General features: G+C 53.0%; 8 protein-coding genes across 8 annotated transcripts; 4 read left to right on the forward strand and 4 right to left on the reverse strand.

Annotated features, from left to right (window-relative positions):
• The first annotated feature begins 547 nt into the window (after window positions 1-547).
• On the forward strand, window positions 548-3,411 carry SEPMUDRAFT_145610 (uncharacterized protein). The gene is made up of 4 exons (XM_016903160.1): window positions 548-1,472; window positions 1,503-1,508; window positions 1,655-2,269; window positions 2,349-3,411. Exons 1-4 carry the CDS (start codon window positions 1,272-1,274, stop codon window positions 3,042-3,044), a joined length of 1,518 nt encoding a protein of 505 aa, XP_016764455.1. The 5' UTR covers window positions 548-1,271; the 3' UTR covers window positions 3,045-3,411.
• A 188-nt stretch (window positions 3,412-3,599) lies between these two features.
• Window positions 3,600-6,676, reverse strand: SEPMUDRAFT_145611 (uncharacterized protein). The gene has a single exon (XM_016903161.1). It carries the CDS (start codon window positions 6,536-6,538, stop codon window positions 3,899-3,901), a length of 2,640 nt encoding a protein of 879 aa, XP_016764456.1. The 5' UTR covers window positions 6,539-6,676; the 3' UTR covers window positions 3,600-3,898.
• Window positions 6,677-7,232: 556 nt separating this feature from the next.
• SEPMUDRAFT_145612 (NAD(P)-binding protein) lies at window positions 7,233-8,384 on the forward strand (the record flags this gene model as incomplete). The annotated part of the gene is made up of 1 exon (XM_016903162.1): window positions 7,233-8,384. The coding sequence occupies one exon, from the start codon at window positions 7,233-7,235 to the stop codon at window positions 8,217-8,219; it is 987 nt and encodes a 328-aa protein (XP_016764457.1). The 3' UTR covers window positions 8,220-8,384.
• Window positions 8,385-8,412: 28 nt separating this feature from the next.
• SEPMUDRAFT_129303 (uncharacterized protein) lies at window positions 8,413-11,014 on the reverse strand. Its single transcript, XM_016902274.1, has 2 exons — window positions 9,617-11,014; window positions 8,413-9,546 (listed from the first exon to the last, which is right to left on the reverse strand). The coding sequence occupies exons 1-2, from the start codon at window positions 9,714-9,716 to the stop codon at window positions 8,669-8,671; spliced, it is 978 nt and encodes a 325-aa protein (XP_016764459.1). The 5' UTR covers window positions 9,717-11,014; the 3' UTR covers window positions 8,413-8,668.
• On the reverse strand, window positions 8,413-14,550 carry SEPMUDRAFT_152582 (uncharacterized protein; the record flags this gene model as incomplete). The annotated part of the gene is made up of 2 exons (XM_016907473.1): window positions 8,413-9,546; window positions 9,617-14,550. The coding sequence occupies one exon, from the start codon at window positions 14,548-14,550 to the stop codon at window positions 10,987-10,989; it is 3,564 nt and encodes a 1,187-aa protein (XP_016764458.1). The 3' UTR covers window positions 8,413-9,546; window positions 9,617-10,986.
• Window positions 14,551-14,850: 300 nt separating this feature from the next.
• Window positions 14,851-15,818, forward strand: SEPMUDRAFT_145613 (ubiquitin-conjugating enzyme). The gene is made up of 3 exons (XM_016903163.1): window positions 14,851-15,135; window positions 15,197-15,441; window positions 15,501-15,818. Exons 1-3 carry the CDS (start codon window positions 14,988-14,990, stop codon window positions 15,567-15,569), a joined length of 462 nt encoding a protein of 153 aa, XP_016764460.1. The 5' UTR covers window positions 14,851-14,987; the 3' UTR covers window positions 15,570-15,818.
• A 3,274-nt stretch (window positions 15,819-19,092) lies between these two features.
• Window positions 19,093-19,964, forward strand: SEPMUDRAFT_145614 (uncharacterized protein). The gene has a single exon (XM_016903164.1). It carries the CDS (start codon window positions 19,177-19,179, stop codon window positions 19,762-19,764), a length of 588 nt encoding a protein of 195 aa, XP_016764461.1. The 5' UTR covers window positions 19,093-19,176; the 3' UTR covers window positions 19,765-19,964.
• Window positions 19,965-21,183: 1,219 nt separating this feature from the next.
• Window positions 21,184-21,912, reverse strand: SEPMUDRAFT_103734 (uncharacterized protein; the record flags this gene model as incomplete). The annotated part of the gene is made up of 1 exon (XM_016900513.1): window positions 21,184-21,912. One exon carries the CDS (start codon window positions 21,910-21,912, stop codon window positions 21,184-21,186), a length of 729 nt encoding a protein of 242 aa, XP_016764462.1.
• Between the last annotated feature and the right edge of the window lie 87 nt (window positions 21,913-21,999).

Genomic DNA, 21,999 nt, shown 5'->3' on the forward strand with positions numbered 1-21,999 from the left:
TGAGGGACACCGGTTGATCCGATGCATGTGCAGATTTTCTTGTGAGATGGCGCTTACCTTTTCGACCTTGACGTTTGTGCTTCCGCGGGGATTTTGATTGGCCCAGGTACGTGTTTCCGACTAGACTTGACGACGTCGTTTGTACTACATTTACTGTTGTTTCTCATTATCACATCTGATGGGAGTGATGATGATGATGAGCTGTGGAGGGGATGGATATATGTGAGTAGACTGTAGTTACCTTAGGGACACGCGGCAATCGGAAAAGAGATTCGGGTCGACGATACTGTAAGTAGGTAGCAAGTATGCTCCGGCAATGGATTGTGGCTAGCAAGAAATAGAGTTTCCTTGCTTTAGGTTCCAAAACGAATAGGTAATAATAACAACATCCACACCTCTCCTCTCGCTCTCTCTCTTTCTCTCTGGCTCTCTCTCTCTCTCTCGGCAAGCATATGTCGTGTTACCCTTACACAACGTCTCTTCCGCACCCATTGGCGCATTTTACACCCACCGACTCATTTTTCCCTCGTGTCTGCTTTAATCGACGCGAGGGTGGGTGGCACCAAAAGAGGACTGTCCGTTTTGTGCGCTCTTTGCGTACCGTATTTTTCTCTGCTTTCTCGTGGTCCTGTACACTGGACTGGGCTAGGCTGGGCATCCATCTCTCGCGCCGTCTGTCTCTCTGTATCTCCTCCACTTCAGTTCCCGTATTTCCTCTTCCAGTCCGGGGCTGGGAAATGTGCGAGTGAGTCCGCGGTGCCGGCATCAACCCAGGGAAGGCCAAACCTCCCTCATCACAAGATCTCTCTCTCTGTTTCCTCTTCCTTCTTTGCTCGCTCACTTTCCTGCTCGTCCTACCATGAACCTGTCCTCTCTTCTTGGCTGCTGTCTAATCTTGTCTGCTTCTGTCTGGTCCGGTCCCGTCTGGTCCTGTCTCGTCCTGTCCTAGCTTCCCCTTCCACCACCACGGCTCTGCACGCACCTGTCACATAAAGCGGATCTCGTGTTCTGTGACCATCCAGTCTTGCGGTTCTGCGTACTCTCGACCGCATCTCTGTTTCTCTCTCGCTCTCTTCATTCTCTCTCCTCCCTCTCCCTCTCCCTCCCCTTCTCTTCTCTTCCCTCCTTTCTCCTCCCTCTCCTTCTTCTCTCCTCTGCTGCCCAGACCATCCTCCCCATTCGAGTCTCCCGTCGGCCATGTTCATTATTATCACATCCTTCGAGCGACACCCGCCCCTCCTCCCCGTGCACGAATCCCGATAAAAAACAAGATGCAGATACCACCCGTAGATGTCATCCTGTCCTGGCCGACTCCCAATTATGATCATCCCGAGACCCGAGGATTGACCCTTCTGATCCTGATGGTCATCTTCACCGTGCTCGTGCTGCTTTCCTGTCTGGGCCGCTTCTACAGTCGCATTATTGTGAAGCGTTGGTTCGGCTGGGATGATGGTTTCATCATTATTGCTCTGGTAAGTCTACAGCACATTACTGCCTGCCGACTCTTCTTATTCCATGTCCACCCAATGATAACACATCGTTCATGCTAACCCTCTCTCTTTCTCTCTAGCTCTTCGTAAGCTCCTCCTGCTCCTCACTTCTCCCTCTGCCACCATATGAGTGACTTCTAACCATCATTCTCCTCCTCATCCAGACGATAGCAATGAATGTCGTGGTCATCCTCGCCAATCGACGATACTCGTGGGACCGACACATCTGGGACGTACGTCTCACTGCTCTACAAGATGCCAACATTGCTGCTTTCACTGCGAAGCTCTTATTCGTCGGCGCTGCATCCTTTACGAGAATATCGCTCATCTGCTTCTACTATCGCCTCGTCAAAAACAGTGGCATCACCTGGTTCAACAAAGTCTTGCATGCCAGCATGTTCTTCGTGGTCGGCCTGGGCATTGCCTTTACGTGTGTGGGAATCTGGCTGTGCGATCCCGTCGAGGCATATTGGGTCTTTCCACTGATTGAAGGACACAAGTGCATGAACGAAGGCACTTCCACGCTCATCATTGGAATCTTCAATTGCATCGCGGATTTGCTGTGCACCTTGCTGCCCATCCCTCTAGTGTGGAAGCTCAAGATGCCCGCGAAGCACCGCACGGGAGTATGCATTCTCCTAGGCCTGGGCTTCATCGTCACCATTGCGGGAATTATCAGAACATACTTTATCTGGCAGTCGTTGATCAACAGCTGGGATGAAACATGGTATTCGTATCCGCTCTGGATTTGTGCAGCGATTGAGATTGACCTCGCAGTGGTGAGTTTCCACAAAGCCCTAAAGAATTATCATCATACTTGAAGAATCATTGTGCAGGTGCTGACGACCGAGGATAAAGATCTGTGCATGCGCACCTTCCTTGAAACCATTACTCCACCAACCCATCTTGACCTTTACATCCAAAGTCTCTTCCAAATTCTCCCGCGCCTCCTCCGCACACGAATCTCCCATGGCATCTCAAAATCACACGAATCCCTCCCACCAAGGATCTTCTCCTTCCCACCACGCCAAATCCTCCAGCAAACCCTCCTCCTCTTCTTCCCTATTCAAAATGCCCTTCTTCACCCGCCACGGACTCCTCCCCTCCACCATCACCAACACCACCCAAGACAGCATCTGGGACGGCGACGAAGAATACGGCATGCTTCCACCCTCTCGTCTCGTCGAGAAGACCCACACAAGTAGCAACAGCAACAGCAGCAGCAAAAGCAGAGTCATCATCTCCACCCACCCCGCCTCTCGAAGTCCTACCTGGCCGATCCCCGAACCCGACGAAGCGATTCTCTTGTCTCCACATCCTCATCATCATTCACCTGCTACTACTACAGTTTCTACCCCTGCTCCTGCCGTCCCGACCCCCACTACTACAGGAGGAGGAGGAGGAAGAAAACCCACCCTCGAAATCATGAAGAGTAGTTGTGTCGATCAGGAATTCTCGTATATTGGCGAGAGAAGAAGGGATGGTGATGATGAAGATGATGATAGTTTCATGTTGGAACAAGAAGGGCGGAAGGACTATTGGAGGCCGGGGTAAGATGAGTATTTCTCTCAATATGTGGATGCGGAATATGGGTTGATATGATATGATATGTTGGGAATGCGAGGATGAGGGATAGGGATAGGGATATAGGGATGGGACAGGAAAGAAGAAACCAATTATCAAGGCGATGATGATGTGATGAATTGATGAAAAATTGGGAATCAGAGACGAATATCCTGGATGGGGCAATATCGGGACCCGGGAGGGGGGCGGATATCTGGATTAGGTCCTGGGAAATCTCGGAATGGTGGGCGGGGAAATTTTTGAAGGCAAGAAGGATGTAATATTGCCGAAAGGAATTGATAACATAACTATTATACGATAGAAGAGTTTCTGATTCACGATATACATAAACACTTGCACCTAAGTTCCCTACTACCTACCCATATCAGATTATACAGAGTACTTTTTTTGGGCTTTGCTATCTCTTTCTCTCCCTCTCCCTGCGTAAGAACTTCTATTGATGATCTTTTTTGATGGATGGATGGATTGATTGATTGATTGATTAATCACAGCTAACTACCTAACCTTTCTCCAAAGGGTACCCAGAGGTAAGTAAGGTAGGTATCAATCGACCACGACCACAACGACGACGATGATGAGTGCATCCATCATATCCAACTACCTCACTCTACTCCAGGTAAGTAAGGTAGGGTAAGTAAGTAAGTCACTGGATAAGAAAAGACCCAACAACCTCAAAACCATGCAGTCAGTGATTTTTCAATTGCCACAATACCGCCCATCACCATGCTTCGTCATCCATCCCACCACCATTCTCAAGTTCCTCAAGTTTCTCAATTTCCTCATCCTCCATGCATCATCTCATTCCTCATTGTATCTCATCATCATCAAAAACAAGCCCACTCCAACCAACTCTTCACCAAACCCCTCAACTCGGAATTTCCACTCTTGACGACCAAATTTTCGATTTCGTCATACGTCAGCCGTCCCGGTCCACCACGGCGAGTGATTTCCGCGTCCAGGTCATGCAGGCGCACGAGTTGCTCGAGTCGTAGCTGGGAAAGGCGCGAGGGTTCCGAAGCGGTCGTCTTCTTCTCTTGTTGGGGTGGTGGTGGTGATGGTGGTGTTTGGCGCTGCGGTAATGGGGGTGGTTCCATGGAGTTGTCATGATTATGATCGTCATTATCACTAATGGTTGTCGTCTTGAGTGGTGATGTTGCTCGATCTGCGGGAATTCCGTTCCAGATGCTCGAGCTGTCAGAGGATGCAACCCGAGGTTCTGATGCCGCTGCTCCTTCGTGTGCATTGTCGCGTAGCCCGTAGCCTTGGCTGTTCAACAGATCCTCCAGCGGTGCCTCGGCAATCTGGGCTTCTCGTCTCTCGAGGCTGAGCCAGTCTGTTGGTACAATGCTGTCTGCAGCGGTGGTTGGGCCCTGAGAACCAGATCTGATGCCGTCTATCGCATTGGCTAGGTCTGCAATGATTTCGTCGGTACGCTGTGGGACCTCCACGGCAGTGCTCGCCAAGCCACTTGGCTTGCTCGTGGGAGTGGACTGTTTGACCGCCGCCGCCGCCGCCGCAGCACCTGGCTGAGGTAGCAAACCCGCTTCTCTAGCGGCAAGAGCATCTTCAATTTCCGAAGCCCACAACATTCTTTCCACGCGAGTCCTCATAACATCGGAGTCCTCTTCTTCTCGATCCTTGAACAGGGGATCCAGGAGCTCGTTGAAGCCATTCTCCTCCACCTGCCACAGAATGTCTTGCACGTATGGGTCTATGGTCTCCTCCTCGACTGGCGCAAGCACGGACAATGCCACTTGCTGTTCCACATCCTCGTCGCGGGGACTGTCGTCGCCTTGCATTGTGGAACGCCCAATATGCTCTTCAAATCGCGACAATGTTGTCCGAAGACGATCACGAGCAGGTAACCGCCGAACATAGGGGTCTTCATCACTGAGAACGGCTTTTGTGGTAGGCAAAGGTTGCAAGTCGCCAAACTCGTCAGGATACTTGCCACGTGGGTGCCGCCTTTCTCCCGGAGGTATCTGCTCTTCCGCAAAGATGGAGCTAATGGGCTGACTGGATCGTAATACATCCATGCTGGCCTGTACCCGCTCGTCCTCTTGGAACTCCACTTGGTCGCTGATGAGTTGTGTTTGAATGATGTGCTTGGCACGAAGGATTCGTAGAAAGTCTGCCCTGCTAACATATCCATCTCCATCGAGATCATACCCTTGTATGGTTCTTCTCAACGACGCGAAGCGCTTGGGACCTCGTAGGTACGCCATGCCGTTCACGAACTCGGTGAAACCAATCAGACCATTCGTATCTGTGTCATAGAATGCAAACATGCGGTCGTACATGGCATTCGTAGCCAGCCCAGCTGGCCAGCGGTCCGAAGTCATTGCTCTGTTGAATGCTCGTCTGTCGATTGCGCACTTGATCTTGGTTGGGTCCTGCTCCCAGGGAACATTAGCTAAGCACGTGAATTGATCGTACATTGCGTCGAGCTGAGGTTCCTCGTAATCATACTCGAGGCACAACTGTTTCTTCAGTTGTATGAATAGAGAAGCGTGAATCTTTCTAGAATCACCAGGATACCACGGTTTCATCTTCTCCGTGGGCTGGGACAGAACGGGGACTGGTATCTTGATCTTTGCAAACACGTGAGTCTTGGGGTGTCGAGTATGGGCCTCGCAGGCCGAACACAGGTCAAAGTCGGGACAATTCAGACAATGCCAGCGTACACCATGGATAGGGAAATCGCCGCACTCCTCGCACCGAATGCCTCGATGCTCGTAGGCTTTGCGCTTCGCGTCATCTTCGGCAATGTAGTATAGGAGACCTCGCAACCCTTGACTTGGCTCAGCTCTCTCAGCGTCCCAGACTTCTTCTGTGTCTGCAGGATCCGGATCCTCGTCACCTGAACTTGATGCGTTGCCACTGTGCCAAGGATTGTCCCTGCTCAAAGATTCGACGGCCTCACGCACGTACTGGGGATCCACCGTGTCAAGATCCATGGAGGTCAGAAGAGCGTAGCTCGCTTGCAAGATGGCGTCCATCTGCTGGCTGAGCATGGCTGTGGCGAGCTCATCGAAGCCATGGCTGCGCAGCACCAACCTACCCTCTGCATCCTGCGCCTTGACCCAAGCCAGGGCGAGAACACATTGCAGCGCCAAGGTCTGCGCATTGCGTCGGATGGCCTCACTGCCGTTGCCAAATAGTTCCCTCAACACCTGGGCGGAGGGCAGTCGCGTCGTTGCCAGATTGATGGCCATCGTTTCGTTGTTGTGCTTACGGATCAAGACGAATCCAAAGGGCGCCTCGGACGTCGGCGGTTCGAAATCGACTGGTCCCAGTCCGTTGTTGCGGTTTCTGTGCACGGCGTTGCTTCTTCGAAGAGTGGTGGCAGGCAGCTGTGTGTACGAGTGGTATAGTCGTCTCGAGACGTAGAGTCCTGCGGCGGTGGCCACGAGGAAGCCCGCCCAGCGATAGCGTGACAGCTGGTCGGATGTCTGCTGCGACATGTTGCTGGAGTCATGTGATTGATGGGGCCCTCAGTCCTTCAGCTGATGATGAGCGGCAATATGAGTGTCGAGTCTGGTGGTGCTCGTGTGTCTGCAGCTGCCTGAGGTCCAGACGCGGGAAGTGCACGGAGCAACTTGATGATGGCGCCTCCCGTAATGCCTCATGGCGATTGCACGTTGCTGTGAGGCCTGATAGCGGTGGTGGTGAAGACGGATACCGATGGAAGTTCGAGGTGAAGAGGATCGTTTCGACCGTTTTGATGGGTATGCGGCGGTATGCGGGCCGGTGTTGCGGGCGCGGGCTGTGATGTTGACCTCACCATCATTCCGCGAATTCACGTGACTCGGACAGAAGTGCTCATGGTTCGCATTGGATAGGGGCGGCATAGGGCAGAAGTATGTATCAGATAGAGTTCCAGAGCATACAGTTAAGCCTGACCCGCCTGATGCAATTCGATACTTCGATACTTCTCTGTAAGCCTCTACTGCCCGGCGAGAACTCTGGCCATCTCACACCGATGGCTAGAAATACTAGACCAAGTGCCGAGAGGCCCACGGTAAGCGGCGCTGGCAACATGACCTTGCATCCTGGATTCTTGGGTGGCATGAATAATAACAACAATCACAACAATCACACATATAACATCAGCTTAGGGCTCAACACCTTCAATTGCGCCCGTTCCCTCAGTGGACCATGTTTTCGGTCGCAATGATACCAGACCGCCTCATGTCGGCTGCCAAAGTCATCGGAACCGTCTGGGCAGCACACCAAGCATACAAGCTCGCATCCTTCATACATCTGCACTTCCTTCATCGAAGCACGTTGCAGCGCTATCTGCACACAAAGCCCAATGCAGCCGAACATGAAGCAGCCTGGGCGCTGGTGACCGGCGCCACCGATGGCATCGGGCGAAGCTTCGCAGAAGAACTCTGTGCCACAGGCTTCAACATCATCCTCCACGGCCGCAATCCCTCCAAACTCGAAGCAGAACGCGAAAAACTCCTCTCCCAATGGCCCCAACGATCCATCCGCACCTTATGCATCGACGCCTCCTCCCCCAACTCGCAAGACCTTCTCTCCCAAGCCGCCTCCGAACTCACCTCGCTCAACCTCCGCATCCTCATCAACAACGTCGGCGGAACAGCCGGAAAACCGGCCTTCTACCCCCTGCATGAACGCAACCCCTCCGACTCGCAAATGTTCATCAATATCAACCTCCGCTTCCCGACAGAAATCACTCGGATCCTCCTGCCCCAGTTACGCAACCACACGCCCGCCCTCATCATCAACGTCTCCTCCGCCTCGGCCGATTTCGGCCTTCCATACCTCTCCATCTACTCGGGCGCCAAAGCATACAATCAATCCTGGTCGCGCTGTCTAGCCTCTGAAATGCGAGCCGAGGGCGTCGATGTGGAAGTGATTGCCTTAGTGGTGAGTGCCGTGGCGACAGATAATTATGTGAAACCGCAAGGCGTATTTGTCCCCGATGCGAAGAAATTTGCAAAGGTGGCGTTGGGGGCTGTGGGATGTGGGAAAAGTGTGGTGTATCCGTATTGGGGCCATCGGGTGCAGAGTTATTTGTTTGAGTTGATGCCGATTTGGGTGGCGGAGAGGATTGTGGTGAGTGTGGGGAGAAGGGAAATGGCTGAGGAGGCGATGCTGAGTGAGAAGACGCGGTGATGCTGTTGGGTGTTTTGTCTGTCCTCTCCCATCATGTATGATAATGATAATTACATGTATTTGAGGTGGCATTTGCGACGGACATGTCACTACCTCTGAGCTGTGCCGGCTGCACGTAAGGATTTTAGGTAGAATTGAAGATTACCTACAGTAATGATTATTGTGAACAGTGAAGGTCTCAAATCGCACGAATCGGGTGTATATTGACGTAAATGGACATTAAGCATACATAATCGCGCTTCCAGTTTCACTGCCTTTCTCTCTCTCTGAGACTCTGACCTGTTTTTCGGCGCAGACTCAATATCTTAATGAAGCTCCACTCATCTTGCCCCCATCCCCGCAATCTGTGGACTTCCACTTCCACTTCACCTCAACTCAACATCACTTCAACTCATCACCTCAACTCCACTCCACCCACATCAACATCCCCCACACACCACACCCCCAACCTACAAAACAGCAACAAGTGCACCCACAGCCAAAGCACCCAATCCCACAGCCTGTTGATGAGCAGCACCAGTGTAACTCACAGGCATAGTAGTCGTAGAAGCATTCATGCTCGTAGACATAGTAGGATGCATGGTGGGCATGGTGGACATCATTGGCATCGAGGTAGTAGTCTCCATAGACATCATCGTAGACATGGAAGGCATCATGGGCATGGAAGGCATCATGGTGGTAGTCTCAGGGCAAGATGAGGTGGAGGAAGGAGCTTCAGCTGGAGGAGTCATGCCGGCCGGGGGCATCGTTGGCGACGGGTACTCGGCGGCGGAAGAAGGAGCTGGCGGAGCGGCTTCCGGAGGACTGGCGGGCGCACCCATGTCCATGGGTGGCGGAGGAACAGCACCGGCAGGTTTCATGTCACCGGAAGGCTTCATGTCACCGGCAGGCTTCATGTCACCACCACCGCCACCGCCAGACGAGAAAGCAGCGATACCTTTGTCGAGAGAATCCTGAGCGGGCTTGGCGAGTTGTTTACCGGTATCTTGCAGTGCCTCAGGGAGTTTGCCGAGGAGAGCGCTGGTCAAGGCGTCGGAAGCCTTCTTCTGGTCTTGGAGAGAGGAGAGAACAAGTGAGGAGAGACCTGCTTTGTCGAAAGCATCTTTTTTGCCAATGAGTGCGGTGATGGAGGCGTCGACAGCCGAGGAGAGGTCTTTGATGGGGATTGCAAGCGTGATTGCGGCACTTTGGTCGATGGTGGACATGCCATCCACGGTGCTTTGGGCAGATTTGATGGCTGCCAGGACATCGCTAGAAGCAGATTCCACGGCCGCTGCTTGTTGAACATCTCCGTTGTAACCTTCGATGGCGGTGGTGACCTTCTTTGCTGGAGGAGGGTGTTAGTCTGCTTGCCAAAGGACGTGAGCGTGTTATGGTGCAACATGTCGACGACTTACTTGCATCTGTGATTGCCTGAACGTTGGATGCCAAATCGCCGGTCTGGCGACGCACGGCGGCGAGGGCGCCAATGGCAAACAGCGCCACAGTGAACTTCATGATGATGTTGGTTGAGTATAAACGAGCGTGTGGGTGAGTAACGACGAGCGTGTGTTCCCAGGGTCAGTCGACGTGATGAAAAAGAAGCATGTCGGAGCAGGTCCTTGCGCATGATATAGGAAGAGGCGTGATCGAGCATGCCCACGATCCAGCATCATCAGCCCCTGACATATTTACTCCCAGGCCCTTCTGCCTCGGTTGGGTCTTCTAAACACGCCCATCCCTCGAAGGCCATTTGTCAAAGTCGCATGCTTTGCGAGCGTTATAGTGAGGCTAATTCCCCGCTTCACGGCTTCACGGCGCATCTTGAACTAGGGTCGAGCATGCGCAGCGTGCGGAGTATCTTCACATCTAGGAGCATAAAGGGGCTCGACCCATAAACCGATGCTGATCATTGGACAACTCGCTCCACGGCAGAATGGAGGATGAGCTTTCTGGAAACATCTGCGCGCAAGCCCGTAGCTTCTTAATCCTTGGGTAGTTCTACATGTCTTGTGATGCGAGGAGACAGATGTTCCGCATACTGTTCCACATTCGAATGAGATACTGGCGCAGTGCCTGCATGTAATAGCACTTAGACTTGATGTTAGCTTGGTGTGGAGATCTGCGAACGGTTCAATGCGTCTCGTACACTAGTACTGTAGTACCAAAGCCGCCCCGCCCGTCCAGTAGCCCTACCACAGTGCAGCAAGGATATGCCAGTCTCAGAAATGGGACCCCCTGTGCCTCAATACCAACTGGTCATGGATAGGCTGGGCAGTATGGCTGTAATTCTCACCATGTTCATGTAAAACTAATTTCAGTCCATGTGAATGCGCAGAACGTGACCGTGGCCGAGCGTCCCGTCTGCAGAAAAATATCCAGCATTGTCCTGCATGTCAACAGCTCTCGTCCTGGAGACCGGCTGATCATTTCGCAGGTCACAAGATCCGTCCCAGTTTATACACACCACTCAGGTCGTCCCATGGTCCAAGCCAGGGCGCACGACTCACGAGCACATCAATGGAGATTGATCACTGCATAAGCTTGAGCAGGTGAAGAGCGGACTCCCCGTTGATTTATGTGGTGATCTGGTGATGGGGAAAAAGTCGACTCTAGTCACGCGGTACCCAAAGTCTCAGCCATTGTGAATCGTACATATCATGCAGGATGATCGCCTTGAGAGTAGTGATCGCTGTCGCCTGGACCAGGAACGCTGTGGGGACTTCTGCGACAACCAAGGTTGGCATGCTTAATAGGCCAATGTTCCAGCTGGGTTCGCAGAGTTTCCTTACCACGAATTTCCCTCTGACCTCTGCCTAAGGAGTCTCGGATCAGTCAGGCTCCTATTTTTTGGATACTGAGCATGTATCGCAGGCGCAGACTCAGCAGCTTCCAATTCCGCGTGCCTATCCTCCTCTACCGCGTGATACGAAACATCTCCCACCGCAGCACACTCGCAACCGCAGCCGGTGGGGCACGTGAAAGCTGCATCAACCCCGTCAAAGTCGGCCACAAGTTCTTCCAAGCAATGCTTATGAGTTGTATGTAAACAAGCTGGACACACCTGCTTCGCAGCTTTGATGATGCAGAAACAAATGCAGCATGTTACGCCTCGACGTTGCGGGTCAATATGCGGAACGACATGACTGCGTGACATTCCCTTGAAGGCAATAAAACATTTCGCGCCCGCGAGATCGGAAATGTTCTCATACTCCGCTGCTTCAATGATCAAGTCCCATGATCTGAGCTGTTCGGCATAAGTATCGCGCCAGATGCTGGACTTTGTAGCGAGGTGTTGTGGGAGCAGAGACAAGCCGAGAGGCCGAGTTACAAGACCATAATCGCCAAAACTTTGGCCGTTTAGTGTGCGCACTGTGATTCCATGATTGGAGTTGGGCGTCCGGGGAAGACTCATCTCGTCAATGGTACGATCGCTGTCGTAGCTATCGTCATCGTGTGCTAGGCTCAGACTTCTGCGGCCATCACGTGTCGGATCAGAGCCTGCAGCAAAAGTCACCGACTTGCTCCAGCTACCTATTGCCGTGGGAAGGCTTGTCGACAGTTCGTTGGCGGGACTGCCACCAAGCTTTCTTATGGGTGGAGACGTGCTATAGCCGCCCAGCTTGTCGGATATAGTCTGCGCATAGTACTTAGCCGCTGCGCTGAAGCTACCGCGATGAGTTTCGGGGCTTGCCGAGCCCGAGGCAGATAATCGTGATGTGTGCCTGTTGAGAGGTGGTAAGGCCAATGGCGGAGTGTTTGTTGATGAGTCGATGTAAGGGGTGGTCGGCAACGACGGATCCCTTGACGATGTCCGCGAACTGTATGGTTTGACTGGAGAGTAGTCTGACAAGCTAACATCAGTAATGTTGGTATCAGTACGAACGAGTGGGATGCTGGGTGGGGGCTTCCTGCCAAGTGGACTTTGTGGACCATCGCCATAGCAGTCTTGCAGAGGCTGTCTCGAATTGTCAAGGCGCAAGTCCTCTGAGAGCCGGATCAAGATGGAGGTCACGCACGCCAGCATCTGGACATCGGCTTGCAGCTCGGCCCAGCTGAGGATTTTCTCCATTGCCCAATTTCTTCCCATCGGATGATGCAGCCATTCCAGCCGGACCGTATTATGGCGGCCTGCACGATCATCGTGGGCGGAAGCAGCTGATATGTTTCGTGACAAGGCTGGTCGCTGCGTTCTTGAAGAGGCAACACCATCGGCCTGTTCCGGCGTCAGCTTAGATGTATCGCAAGTCCTCTGTTCCAGCAGCACAGCTAGCATGCGCCACATCCTGGCAGCCTCTTTCATGCTTGCATTTGCCGCGGACGTCGCATTCTCGGAGCACAAATCGGCCATTGACTCATCCTTTTCGGGTAGGACACGATACTCGTATGCAAGTCGTTGCATAGCCTGGAGGGACTTGACCTCGTGTATGGCAACCTTGACGTTCTTTTGATATGTAAGACCGGTGTTGGTCGGTTTGGTGGGCGAAGTCCTTGTAGACCACTGTGGATTGTTTCCGAACGACGAGATTGGCATGGAAGAGCGATATGCAACATGACGGTACTTCTCGGGAGAACCAACACTGTCAGTCGTGGACCACAGCGCGCCAACACGAGATCCCAAGTTTCCAAAGTGTGGAAAGAGCCTCGTCACTGTCGAGTTATGTCGCTCCCGCGTTGCAGGTGCTTCTACCGTGATACTGTTGTTCATGGATGCGGGCTGGGCGCGCGTTGGGAAAAACATAATCAGCTGACCGTTAGCGCCAAAACTGGCGCCGCATGTCCGCGGTAGTGGCACATTCACACCACCAGGCAGAAAGGATCCGCTCCCCTGTAGCTGTTCGGCAAATGTCTCATCATCAGAGTCACTGTCGTGGCCGGCAGTTGACGTGATGGAGTCGAATGACGCGCGTGCGGGCAAGTGCATCGACTCATCTAGAGGTGAGATCGCGTGCTCCAGCGACGTATGTCTAGCAGGAATGCTCGGAGATAGAGCGGTGATGGGGGACTCTTGCTCATCGTATCCGCCTTTAGATGTAGATAGTTCGAGACTAGATGTTATCGAGGATGGTATGTCAGCAGGCACGGCGGCTTTTGACTTGCTTGCCAAAAGCAATCGAGGTTTCTTCTTGAATTCGACATCTGGCTTTGCGAGGCGATCGGCAACAGGAGGTTTCCTGGACGTCGGCGGCGATTGGATCAGGCGACTGTAGACGTGTAACTCTGGCCTCATAGTGTGGGCCACAGGTTCTGTGCGATCCTGGCTAGCATCGTCTCCGTACTGGCCACTCGTGCTCGTGGCGATTTTCCAGCCCATGCCATCTAAAACGGTTCCGGGTACCTCATAAGCTTGCGTCTCTGCTCCCATACAGGCGACAACCTGCACGGCTCGATCCCGCACGCGCAAAGAAAAGCAGTCGATTAAGTCATCCAGGCGAAGTCGCCATAACTCAGTAGCTTCATCTCTGTCCGCGAAAAATGTGATAAAGAACAGTATATGCCCGTCTCGAGGGAGGACAATCAAGCCATTGCGGCCTATCAACAAAGCTTGGCTGATGTTCATACCAATACTGAATTCAGAGGCTGGCATATAGCCGATGTCTTCAAGCCTGCCAAACATGGTCTCCTCATCATCGTTATCTTCCAGCCTACGAGATGGAGTCTGCCGAAACGTCTCCAATGCGGAATGCACATCATATATGCACACTGAGCCGGTTGACGAGATTCCCAGCACACGCAGAGGATCGGTCGCAAACCAGCGCAAGGTTGTGAAATCCGAGTCCTTGGCTTTGGTGACTAGGAAAGGCTTGGTAGAAGGAAGCGCCCAAACTGAAATGCAGTCATTGTGGCAGCCGGCCAATAATTCCTGGTCCTTGGGGTGAAAGGCGACGCGATTGCATGCGCCGTGAAAGGCTCGAACGTGATAGAGTGGTCGAGCGGGATGTTTGATAGACCAAACGCAAATGCTGCCGTCCACGGCTCCCGTAGCCAGAATGCCAGCTTTGGACTCTGACCAGGCCAGAGAAGTGATGATCCTGCCATTCCCCTTCAACGCATACTTCACAATCTTCGTGTCCACGTCGAAGACCAGGATCTGAACGCCCGTGGCAATAGCGAGAAGCCGTCCGCGGATGGTGGAAAAGGCCAAGACAGGCTGAAACCAAGGTCTTTCATCTTCGTAGCGAAATAACCGCTTGTAGTGCTCACCGGTCGCGAGCTTTCTAGCAAACACGCCCCGACGGTCGGCATAGGCAGCATATTGCGCGCTCACAGCGTATGTGGCACTAGGAGTAGTCGCATCTCGCAGTGATCTCGTATCCTCGTAGGCGCCCCATCGTGGACTGGCAAACTCCATAGAGCTGATCTACGGTGAGTCTAGCTGGTGCTTCATTGCGCTGGATTGGAAGTCTCCACTGGGGTGTGTATGATGATGATCATGTGTAGGTACCTCCTATGTACATGTAGGTATGAAGGTGATCTCCATCGCAGACGAGACGGCAGAAAGGCGCGTGATACCCGACGCGACTGGCATCACCTCGTCGTGCCAAGAACGAACCCTGAAACGGAAAGGCTGACATCAGACATCATCGGGACTGGAGGGACAAACATGTAGGAGGTACCTGTATGCAACTGCTGCACTTTTGTTTGCTTTCCGCGCGCTTCTCCAACAACAGCGCATACAACATCTCACTACTACGCTTGGAGCTTGATTACCGCCGTATTCTCTCGCGAAGAACGTGGAAGACGCCAATACCGCCCGAACACCCGCACCAGCACATCTCGACCGCAATCATGTCTGCCCCGCTTCCCAAACGTATCATGAAAGAGACCGAACGTCTGCAGAATGAGCCTGTGCCCGGCATTTCAGCGACGCCTCGCGACGACAACGCCCGCCACTTCGATGTCATGGTAGAAGGTCCTGGGGGAAGCTGCTACGAAGGTGAGGATAGGCGTCATTCGATCTACAAAGTATACGAACAACAAGACTGATGCTCTCCCAGGTGGAGTCTTCCAGCTCGAGCTTTTCCTTCCAGACGACTACCCGATGTGTGCGCCCAAAATCCGATTCCTCACTCGCATCTATCACCCCAACATCGATCGCCTCGGCCGCATCTGTCTCGATGTGCTAAAGAACAACTGGAGTCCTGCGCTGCAAATTAGGACAATACTGCTGAGTATACAGGCTCTTCTAGGAGCTCCCAACCCAGAAGATCCCCTGAATGAGGCTGTGGCGAAGCAGTGGAAGGTAAGATACAGGATAGGCATACCGTCACCTACGAGAAGCGCTGTTAACAGATGGCGCAGGAGGACCCAGCACTCGCCATCAAGACGGCGCGGGAGTGGACGAAGCAGTACGCACAGGCAGAGGCATAGGATGCTGGAACCCGCGATGCTCCTATCAACGTGGACAGCAGCGATGAAGAGTCTTCGGAGTCTACCGCGTGGCACAAGTGCCACGTCGATTTCCAGGTCCGACGAAATGAACTTACTTACGAGGCATGAGATGAGCAATGACTGCCATGTTTTCGGTCGAGATAGATGGCTTCAGAACGCGTGACATGCGTTTAAGCGTGGTTCGGCTCCAGTTAGTGCAGAAAAACTAGCAATTCGAGACCAAATACGTTTTCTCTCTAGACATTGGACCTCTGATCCGGTGGTAGAGCGATCACACTGTTGGTAAAACAGGTTTTCGTTGTGGACGCCAGGGTCACTTGGAAAGCACCTCATTGCGTTACCTGTAGTTATTTGGGAACCTGGGAAATGTACGCGTTTGTGAAGTAGGTAAGTAAACAGTATTCTCCTTGCCGTTCACAGGGCCGTCTGTCTGCATGCTGATGGGGATCAGATATGCTCGCTTCACCACGAGCGGCATGTAGATTGCGTCCAGCAGCGCCGTAGACACCCTGTCAGGTCATTAAGATGCTATGCGATAGCTGCTTGACAGCAGTGAGCGACTGGGCGGGTGAGTGAGTGAATGAGTGAGTGAAGGGCAAGATTCGCGTCCACCACTGTGGCTGAATCTGCCTGAGCGTGGATCTCGCGTTCAAGTTGGCTTGACTAAACCTCACTTCGAACACGCACTATCGTTTCCACAGCGATATTCCCCACCCGAGCATATCACATCAAGTACCATTACCGCCAGCAGGAGCGGCGCCAGCGAGCATGTTCGCGTTACCACAGGCCACCACCAGTGCCGTGGGCGCGAAAGGTATGTGCCACGTCCACCGTCACCGCCGGTCGACAGTTCGTTTTCGCTCATTTCTCGTGACACTCTTCTCAGCCCGAGACAAGAGAACATCGGACAAGGTCGATGGCCATAAATCGAGCGTTCTCGGTAGTGGCAGCAGTAAGTCCTTTCTGCACCCTGCTCTGCGCGCGTTATGCTGACATGCGACAAGAAGCGTCCGCGACAAGTACCGACAGTATCCCATCGACGCCGCAAACGAGGCCATCCGGCGACACATATGTCAGCTCTGGTCTCATCAGCAGCTCCTGCGGCGACAGCAGCAGCAGCCGAGCTCGTGAGGGCGTTGGATCTTTGACGCCGGTTTCTAGCCCGCAGGTAAGCATCCGCAGCACAAAGTCTCCGTCTTCGGCGCAGCAGCAGCAGGGAAAAGCAGTGAAGAAGAAAAAGAGTTTTATGGGTACGTTCGGCTTTGGCACGAAGAAATCGATGACAGCACTCTCTCCCGCCGATAGCAGCGCAGAGACATGGCAAACGACAGCGCGCGGACCCAGTTTCACTCCTTCGAGCAGCTTTGACCAGCGTGTACCGGCCTCGCGTTTGAATGCTGCTGGCTTGTTCAGTCGGGATCGTACGAAGAGTTCTCCGAAAACCCCCAGCGATCGCATTCTTGCTAGTCCAAAGAGCATGTCCAGCATGATGTCCACGGACTCGGTCAACACCATAGCCACAGTATCTCCGGTTGGTCGATCACCGGTTCCACCTACACCACTACGCTACTCGAGTTTTCCTGATGCTCGGTCATCTTCGTCGCAGGGCCTGAAGAGCCCATTTTACGGCAGCCAACCTGGTCAGGGCCGTCTACCCGCGCCGCGAGTCACGCCGCGTAAGGAAGACGGCGACGGACGCAGCCTCATTTCACCTCTTCCTGCGACACCCGGAATTCGCAAGAAGCGCAGTGAGTCGAACCTGACCCAGCGCTACCGTGTTGATGCGGCTGGACGACAGTACGAGTACGCTCCTACCAAGTCCCCTCATGGCCAGCTTGGTTTACCTTCCGCCACGCTAGCGGACACGAACCCAGAAGAATGGTCAAAATATGTGGAGGCTGTGAAGCGGGAAGTCAGAAAGCAAGAGCAACGCGACATCACAGAACCTCTTGGCGCACTGCCTGAAGATGGCACATCCAAGGAGATGGACGAGTACGCTTTGAGAAAACGAGAGCGGAATGAACGAAAATTAAAGCTTGCCACTCAGTTTCTTCACCGAACCAGCAAATGCGGATTTGTCCTGAAGGATGGTTGGCAAGAAGGCTTTCCGCCAGAGCTTTCAGTATACGAAACCATTGCGGAGTGGGAGAAGAATCACGTAAATCAGGACCCCTACATGAAGAAGACTGTGCTCGAGCGACTGTTCAAGAGGGCGAAGGCGACTTCATCCAGTTCGACACCCACATATGTGCCCCTGTGGACACCGGATTTAGATCGCACACCAACACTCTCCTCACTTGGCTCCGCAGAGGACAGCACCGGCAATCTTTCGTATGATGATGCCTCAGACAGGCCATTGGCTTCGACTCCCGACCAAGACCACTATCAGGCGCAAGGCCTTGGTATCAGCACTTCGTCACGGGATGTTGTCGAATCGACTCCTCGTGCCCTCTCAACGGCACAACTGTCATTTTTTAAGAATTCTCCAAGGCTCGCTTCACCAGCGACACCAAGTGCAGCGACCACTTTGCAGACCTGCACCACCTTGCCCGCGTCACCTCTGGCATCGCCCCTTGACTCGCTTACTCGCGATGACAGGTCTGGATGGGAGACAGTGAATGATGACGATGAAGTCGACATCGACGACGACCTCATTGAAGCTGCGAACTCTTCTGGGAGCACGCCAGATCTGCGGCGCAATGTCGTGAAACCAGAGTGCCACAGCTCACAGGACCAGGCGCTTCCTCCGGTCCCGCATCTATCTCCTGAGATGCGAGCAAAATACGAGAATGAGGCACCACCGGCGCCACCATCAGCGTCATACCGCCGCAGCGCACTCATAGTACGCCGCGACTCGAGCCGCTCGAACTTCTCGCCAAAACTCAGCAGCGAGGCACAACAGGCAGACTTCGATCGTGCCATTCAGGCAGCGGCTCAACGACGAACCGACAAGATATCAAAGGTCCCAGTGATCGCTGGACATCCAGCACTTCGCGACAACACCTACCACAATTCCGATAAGCGCTCAATCTCTTTGCCTCTACATGTCCCGAAGCTACGCGGATCCGAACTACCAACACCCACAAGGGCCAAGCCGATCAAGCCCGCCAAACCACCAGGTCTTGGTGCTTCACTAGCCCTACGCAAGGTTCAGGAGGAACCGTCACCGCCTGGAGTCACGTCGCATATACCGCGACCACCAAAGTACGGTCAGCGTATCAGTCCCGGCAAGACTCTCGACGAATCCGCCAACCTCAACAGTGCGGCTCCTCTACCACTGCCAGATCGTGACGCCTCTAGCACAGAGACTGTTCTCTTGAACCACCGTTCAACTACTGCTTTGCGAGACGAAGACGATCATCAAAACACCGTTTCGCCGGTCGAAGAACACATGGACAATGTGGTCAACGCATGGCGTGGTCCTCGCACCCCTAGCATGTCGACCATACCCAGCTACGACGACTCACCTTCGATGTCCGAAGCCCAGAACCTGCGCGAACGTCTCGGGATCCCACTTCTCGAACACAAGCGGGCTAGCGACCCACCACACCCGAATCACAAATACGCCTGGGATACCATCAATCTGATGTGCATGGGAATCCATCGAGGAGCCTACGAGCCCATGAACGCGTCTCCCTCGCAAGTCAGCGTTGGAGCGCCGAGCCCACTGCGCGGACACGGAGACCCCAACATCAGCCAATCCATCCGAGTGGAGAGTTACAATACCTTCTCCAGTATCAATTTCAACTACAAAGGTAAGAGCTGCCACCATTGCAACAAGACTTGTTGCTACTACGCCGAGCAACTCGAAATCATGAAACTCGGCTTCACCCGCAGCTCAGCCATCCAAGCCGCCGTGGCCAAAGCCCGAGCGCACGAGCAGGAATTGCGAAAGGCGTTTCCTAGTGGAGTGGAAAAGTATGATGCTCATATCAAGTGTTCGGACTGTGGAGTGGTCTGTTGTCACGAGCATGGAGTCGTTTGCAAGACACTGAATTGTCGCACTGCGCTTTGCAGCGCGTGTGCTGAAGACTTAGGTGGCAAATGCAGAAAACATCGAGATGTTCTTGCGGAGGCTATCAAGGACCATGGAGTCAAAACTGATAGTTTGGTGAGAACTCTTCAGGAGAGAATTGATGATCGATCGGTTGACGAGTTGATCGATTTGTTGTGAAGGAGAGTAAGAATGGGTTGAGTGAGTGAGAATGAGAACGTGAGCAGTGTATCAGAGTATGTGCTCAGAGAAAAAGAACGAGAAAGAAAAGAAAAACAAGTTGTTTTGATGAGGTCCTCGCTGGAAGGGGATCGAGGAAAATACGGCGTTGACAGACTGACGTGGGATTCTGCTGTCAGACATGAAATCAGAATGAGAACGAACGGAGAAGATTCAGAATGTCAAATGGGAATGGAGTTCATAGCTAGATAAAGGTCAATCACTTGTTTATGGGGAAAGAAAAGGGGCCATCCGAACGGCGCATCGTCCATGCCCTGCTACTATCAGAATCCTCCTGGGAAGGATCGTCCGTTGCCTCTGATGATATTGAGAATAACAGAGTGTCATTGCATACAAACACGCACACGCAATACTTTGCCCCCTTTTTGATGATTCCAATCTTTCTTTGTGAAAGGAAAAAAAAAGAGCCACAATCACAAACATACCCGAGTAGATTGAAGACTTCAGCAGCAGCATAGGCAAGTTTGAACATTCTGACACGCAGCTACCATGAGAGCATACCCTTTGCGGTCGTCCCCAGGTATCGATGATTTTTCGCGCGGGGACTGCCAAGTGTTTTCCAGGGAGCTGGCTGAAGTCGAACAAGCAAGCCGAGGAACAGAAAGGAGAGTTTTCGACCCAATTGATTGCTACATCCTAGCGTTGATCTAAGGTTATCTGATCCGCGATCCGCTTGGCAAGTGAATGAACATCACTATTAGGAGGTATCAGACTCGTGCGAGCTGCGCATTGGAGTCTGACTGACGCATATGTGGTGGTACATGAACTCACACCCCCGACAAACAGCGAACATGCTGCGGGGCGTTCTTCATCCTCTCAGCTTAGCGACGTCGCACCGCTTCAGGCCTGCGGACGCGCAGCAGTTGTCGGCGAAGGCAAAGATCCGATTGTGGCGTCGAATCCTCACAGACGAAAAGTCTTGGCTCCGACCTCGCTCTTCCACATGTCATAAGAGGTGAGAGCCGCCGAGTTGCGGAAGAGAGAGGCAGACGAACTGTTTCTAACGTATAAATAAATTTATCTCTTCTTCACAGCATATCTTGATCACAATCTCTTCTCAGGCAGTTGCTCGCTGAACCTGAGTCTCCAGGATTGCTGAGTCTCCAGGATCGCTACAACGGGCCCAGTTAGCCAGCCCAGCAAAATCCGGTTCTCGCTAGACATATTCACCAGTCAATTCTTCAGAACGCGCTTTCTGGAAATGCGACATAGCCAGAAGATAAAAGAACACCAGGTACGGCACAGCGCCAGACATACCGCGCACACCCATGCGTGCCCACTCGCTGCACGATCAAGTCCACCAAGAAAGGGCGTTATATCGATGTCCTACTAATAGCACCTGTCTACGCCAATGCCAACTCAGAAACCAAAAAATGGGCTCTGTTCTGTCCTATTCTTTCGGCGATTTTCGCGGCTGAAGTAAGCCGAGGAGAGTCGTATACACTGACAGGCCCCGGAAATCACACAGCTGAGATGATGCGATGCAAGCGTCTCACGGGGTTCACGGGAACCAAACAGTGACTGCAGCGCGAGAGTCTCGCTAGCGTAATGCTCCTGGAGCAAGTGGGCAGGCACAAACTTCCTGCAAACTTCACAATGAACAGTCATGTGCTCTGGAGGTATAGGATACGGTGTATTCCATCCGGGTGGTGTATTGTCCTTCCCTTGATCTCGCAGACTCGACAAAGTTCGAGCTACCCTAAATGCCTCGCTAGACTGTGCCGCAAGGGACCCGCTGTCATGAACCTCCGACAAAGTACTGCTGTCGTTGTCGTGCAAGGAGGTGGCCCTCTTATGTTTTCCACAGATGAAGTCGTGTTCTCGGCAGTGATCCTTGCGCTTGAAAGGCTTTGAGCATTTCGAGCATGCAGTTCGTGCAGCAGTGTGGCCCTTTTTATGGGATAGCCATGATGTTCTGGCTGTGAACGTTTTGCCGCAGCCCAAAGCCGCGCAGCGATAGCCTGCGTGTTTCATTTCCTTGGTGTGCTGTTCTAATAGCTTCGACTTGGAGAAAGATGTCTGGCACTGGTCGCAAGTCCAGGTGGGAGGCAGGTGGTGATCTGACGGGAGGAAAGATGAAGACTGCATTATGGTGAGGTTGTATGCTACTCTGGGTGTAGGCAGGTTTTGGCTCGAGGAACTCAGGAGTTGAGGAAATTTCGCGTGCAGGATGCA

Source organism: Sphaerulina musiva, assembly GCF_000320565.1.
Source record: "Sphaerulina musiva SO2202 unplaced genomic scaffold SEPMUscaffold_1, whole genome shotgun sequence".
Classification (NCBI taxonomy): Eukaryota; Fungi; Ascomycota; class Dothideomycetes; order Mycosphaerellales; family Mycosphaerellaceae; genus Sphaerulina; species Sphaerulina musiva.

Excerpts from the sequence above, each read along its gene's own strand:
- SEPMUDRAFT_145614 (XM_016903164.1), top strand. The coding sequence starts at position 19,177 with ATGTGCATGGGAATCCATCGAGGAGCCTACGAGCCCATGAACGCGTCT.
- SEPMUDRAFT_145611 (XM_016903161.1), bottom strand. The coding sequence starts at position 6,538 with ATGTCGCAGCAGACATCCGACCAGCTGTCACGCTATCGCTGGGCGGGC.
- SEPMUDRAFT_145613 (XM_016903163.1), top strand. The coding sequence starts at position 14,988 with ATGTCTGCCCCGCTTCCCAAACGTATCATGAAAGAGACCGAACGTCTG. Across the intron at positions 15,136-15,196 it reads TGGGGGAAGCTGCTACGAAG|GTGGAGTCTTCCAGCTCGAG; the intron begins GTGAGGATAGGC and ends ATGCTCTCCCAG. Across the intron at positions 15,442-15,500 it reads CTGTGGCGAAGCAGTGGAAG|GAGGACCCAGCACTCGCCAT; the intron begins GTAAGATACAGG and ends CAGATGGCGCAG.
- SEPMUDRAFT_129303 (XM_016902274.1), bottom strand. The coding sequence starts at position 9,716 with ATGAAGTTCACTGTGGCGCTGTTTGCCATTGGCGCCCTCGCCGCCGTG. Across the intron at positions 9,547-9,616 it reads TCAGGCAATCACAGATGCAA|CAAAGAAGGTCACCACCGCC; the intron begins GTAAGTCGTCGA and ends ACCCTCCTCCAG.
- SEPMUDRAFT_145610 (XM_016903160.1), top strand. The coding sequence starts at position 1,272 with ATGCAGATACCACCCGTAGATGTCATCCTGTCCTGGCCGACTCCCAAT. Across the intron at positions 2,270-2,348 it reads TTGAGATTGACCTCGCAGTG|ATCTGTGCATGCGCACCTTC; the intron begins GTGAGTTTCCAC and ends CCGAGGATAAAG.